Source organism: Chinchilla lanigera, unplaced genomic scaffold (genome assembly GCF_000276665.1).
Source record: "Chinchilla lanigera isolate Chin_1 unplaced genomic scaffold, ChiLan1.0 scaffold00055, whole genome shotgun sequence".
Classification (NCBI taxonomy): domain Eukaryota; kingdom Metazoa; phylum Chordata; class Mammalia; order Rodentia; family Chinchillidae; genus Chinchilla; species Chinchilla lanigera.
In genome coordinates this window covers 15,212,777-15,216,952 of record NW_004955456.1, presented here as the reverse complement: position 1 = coordinate 15,216,952, position 4,176 = coordinate 15,212,777, and the positions used below count along the sequence as shown (strand labels likewise).

The following is a 4,176-nucleotide window of genomic DNA, read 5'->3' as shown; positions in this document are numbered from 1 at the left end:
GTTCACCACCTTACAGGAAAAAAATCTACTAGGTCTACCAGTTTAAGTAGGAATATCAGCCAGCAGCGGTGGTGCACTCCGGTAAATTCTGTACTCTGCAAGGTTGAGGCAGAAGGATAGCAAGTTCGAGTCCAGCCTGGGTAACTTAGCCACTTAATGTGACCTGTCTCAAAAAATAACTGAACTGGGTGTGAAAGCCCTGGGTACAACCCACCCCCCAAAGGAAGGTTCATTCACTTCGCAGAGATATATTTGCAGGGGGCCAGGTGATTTCAAGGTGACAAAGAAGAGCTGGCCCCAGTCTTCAGAGAGCTTGGTGTCACGTTTGCGCTCTGGTACTCAAATAGGGGGAAGCGGGTGCAAGCACTGGCCAGCACCAGCCCAGAGGCGAGAGAAGCAGGGAGCAAGGAGCAGTGCTGAGCACAGCGACACCCACGGGAACCGGAAAGGTCAGCTGGGGACAGGCCACTCAGGCATGAAGCGCCACCTCTCCCCCAGTGATGTGCGTGTCAGGCCGCACTGACTTGTTGAGAAATAGGAAGCGAAATCAAGCAGTTTGATCTAAGTAAACACGGTGAACTTCGAGCTCATGAATATTCAGCGATCTCGTTCCTGCACGCTACTCCGCCCCAGCCCTTCCTGGGTCTCAGTGCGCATGCGTTCCAGGCGCGTCTCTGACGTCACACGCGAGCGCCGCCGTAGTCGCTCGCTCGGGGAAACAGCAAATCTCCCATGGCGAGTACGGTCCCTGCTGCGGTGCGACCTCCAAGACCAAAGAAAGAGCCACAGGCGCTCGTCATCCCCAAAAATGCGGCGGAGGAGCAGAAGCTCAAGCTGGAGCGGCTCATGAAGAATCCGGTAAGACGGGGCTCCACCGCCCGGCTGAAGCCACTCCTGCTTGCGCGCCGCTGAGGGCCCGCGAAGCGCCTTCCGCGCCGCCGGACTCTGGAACTCCGTGCCCTTCCCACGGGGCAGTCCTTCGGGGACTCGGGGTGTCCGGGGGCGGTGAGCTTCCCGACCGGCCTTATGTTGGAGGCCAGCTTGCGTGAAGGTGCTGTGGCGCGCTCTGAGGCCCTTTCTAGGTTAATTTCCTGTTAGGCGGAAAATATAGAATCTGTAGCTCAGCAAAAGGACCTGTTTTTTCTAAACAGCTCCCATGGCCGAGACACTGGGGACACGTCACTTCTCGCCTCCCTCTTCCCCCGTCCAGGCCTCAGTCGTTTAAGTCATAAAAACTGTTGGGTAAGACGGTCTTTTATATCTTTGATTAGGAAAAGTCGGCTCTTGTCTTGAAGAGTTAAAGCTGGACGTTTCTAGCCATAATTGATGGCTTAGATTTCCGAGTTCTGTTCTGGGAAGTGCAGCCCTCAGAAGTCTGTGGGCTGTTTTACACCCAAGCATACAGGGTGAGCTAAAGAAGCTAAGATAGGGCAGAAGACAGAGTGACCGCTGGTTTCATCGATAGTCTTTAATTGTAAAGATGTAACTTTGTCAGCAGATTTTTTTTTAACTTGCAAATGCTTTCCTGTTTAAATATTACAGGACAAAGCTGTGCCAATTCCAGAAAAAATGAATGAATGGGCACCTCGACCTCCGCCAGAATTTGTCCGAGATGTTATGGGTAATGTGTTTTGTCTGTGTGTTTGTGTAAATATAATTTTTAAGGATATAGGTCTTGTGGTTATTTGATAGGGAAGATACTCTCTATTCCAATACTTTATTCTTACAATGAAGGGGTATGGTTGCTTGTTTTACCATTAGAAAACTGTTCTGCATTTTTTTTTTTTTTAAGACAGCATCATGCTGTGTAGTTGAGGCTGTTCTCAGACTCACTTTGTGGTCCAAGTTGGTCTCAAACTCATCATGATCCTCCTGCCTCAGCTTTCAGCGTGCTGGGCTTATAGGCATATGATCTTCTACATTAATCTTAATGATGTATTATATTGAACTAGGTGTCACGGAGCACACCTGTAATCCCAGCACTCTGGGAGATGTAGCAGGAGGATAGAAAGTTGAAGCCCAGACTGCACAATTTGACAACCTACTGAGACTCAAAAAATGACCAGGAGCTAGATGTAGTGGTGCGCTCCTCTAATCCCAGCACTCAGAAGGCCAAGGCAGGAGGATTGCTTTGAGTTCATGGCCAGCGGGGGGCTACATAGTGAGTTCAAGGTCATTGTAAACATGGTGAGACCCTGTCTCAAAACAAAACAAAGCAACACACAGTTAAGAAAACTGTGTTTTTGCCGGGGATGTATCTCAGTGGCACAAGTGCCTGCCTGGCAAGCACAAGGTCCTGAGTTCGATTTCCAGTACCAAAAAAAAAAAAAGAAAAATGTTTTTTAAAGGTAGATGTAGGGCTGGGGATTTAGCTCAGCGGCAGAGCGTCTGCCTGGCAAGCACAAGGTCGTGAGTTCGATTCCTGGTACCAGAAGAAAAACAAAAAAATAAAAATAAAGGTAGATGTAATGGCACATACCTATAATCTCAATACTCAGGAAGCTGAGGCAGGAAGATTGCTGCAAGTTCAAGGCCAGCCTAAACTGCATAGTGAGACCCTCTATCAAAAAACATTTTTATAGGGCCGGAGATATAGCTCAGCGGCGCAAGCGCCTGCCTGGCAAGCACAAGGTCCTGAGTTCTATTCCCGGTACCAAAAAAAAAAAATGTTTTTATAAAAATACAGTTGTTTTACACATAGGGCTATTTTTGTAGCTCACGTCTTTTCACTTAATGCATCATAGACATTTTTCAACTTGGAAGATGTCTAACATGTCAAATATAAAATGGAGAGGGAGGCCACAGCTTGCTTGTAAATCTCTGGTCTTTGAATCACAGTCTGTTCCTTCTTTTAATACTGTTAAAATGGAATTTTTAGTGACTCTATAGTCATTACTCGTGCAACAAGGTATTTAATGATGCCTACAGTATGCTGGGCACTCTGCTTGCTTTGAGTACAAGTGGACAAAAAGCAGGCATCCCTTCCATGATCACGATCCCTTCGGGTTTGTGTGAGTTTGTTCGTGTCCCTGTTTGTTAAGGGTAGCCTATGTTGGTAACTGGATTTCATCTAGAATTGTGAACTGTTCTGCCTGTAGGTTCAAGTGCTGGGGCTGGCAGTGGGGAGTTCCACGTGTACAGACACCTGCGCAGGAGGGAATACCAGCGGCAGGACTACATGGATGCCATGGCGGAGAAGGTCAGTGTGTGGGAAGACTGAAGAGCTTGCACTTGGGCAGTGTACAATCACAACTTTAGAAAAAAATACATTGCTTTAAAGAAGATGTTTGAAGGGGAGTACAGCTGTGGCGGAGGTCTGCCTCCTGTATCCACACAGCTCAGGCTCAGCATACCAAGGTGCTCGCAGTAGGAAAGCAGTGAGGGGCAGGAGTCTTCCGTGTGTGTAGAAGGGCAGTACGCAGTCCCCTCTGCCTTGCAGACCACCTGGATCTGTCATGAACTACAAGGGCAAGGAGGGTCCCATGCCACTGTAGGTGTGACTTCCCCCTTCTTCTCTCTTAGGCTGCATGCTTAAATGCAGTTAGCTGTGTGTTTGGTATGAGCAGTGGCGTGCTTTGACTGTGTCTGCTTCTTTGAGGATTTGGGTTTTCTAGCTTTGGGAGTGGCATTTTTTTCATGACGGTGTCAAATAATTGACTATTTTACAAGCTTGAGAACTGCCTAAGAAAGTGTACTTTAGGGGGTTGGGGATTTAGCTCAGCGGCACAGCGCCTGCCTGGCAAGCGCAAGGTTATGAGTTCTATTCCTGGTACCAGTAAAAACACAACAACAACAAAAAAAGAAAGTGTACTTTAGCCAGTTGTGGTGGGACACACCTGTAATCCCAGGACTCAGGAGGCTAAGGCAGGAGGATTACTTCAGGTCCAAAGCCAGCCTGGATTAAGGAGCAAGACCCTGTCTCAAAAAAAAAAAAAAAAAAAAAAAAAGAACAAATGAATGAATTTGTACTTTAAGAACCATTAAGGGAGATGGGAGGGAAGGGAATTTAAAAAAGAACCAAGCTATATTACGTACATGTGTATCCATTCCCTAAGATGTTTGTGAACCCATGTATTGGAAACATGTACTAATTTTTTTTGTTTTGTTTTGTTTTGTTTTAAGGAGTAAGAGAAGGATAACAATAATGGGGGGGGCTTACCAAATTACAGACAAAGT

The 4,176-nt window shown here is 47.1% G+C and overlaps 1 protein-coding gene across 1 annotated transcript in view; it reads left to right on the top strand.

Moving 5' to 3' along the window:
• Positions 1–685: 685 nt before the first annotated feature.
• The window catches only part of Prkrip1 (PRKR interacting protein 1 (IL11 inducible)), a 28,057-nt gene continuing 24,566 nt past the window's right edge, over positions 686–4,176 (top strand). Inside the window, exons 1-3 of the mRNA XM_005396837.2 lie at positions 686–858; positions 1,543–1,621; positions 3,099–3,199. Of these exons, the coding sequence (XP_005396894.1) occupies positions 733–858; positions 1,543–1,621; positions 3,099–3,199 (306 nt within the window). The 5' untranslated portion in view covers positions 686–732. The remainder of the gene's footprint in view (positions 859–1,542; positions 1,622–3,098; positions 3,200–4,176) is intronic.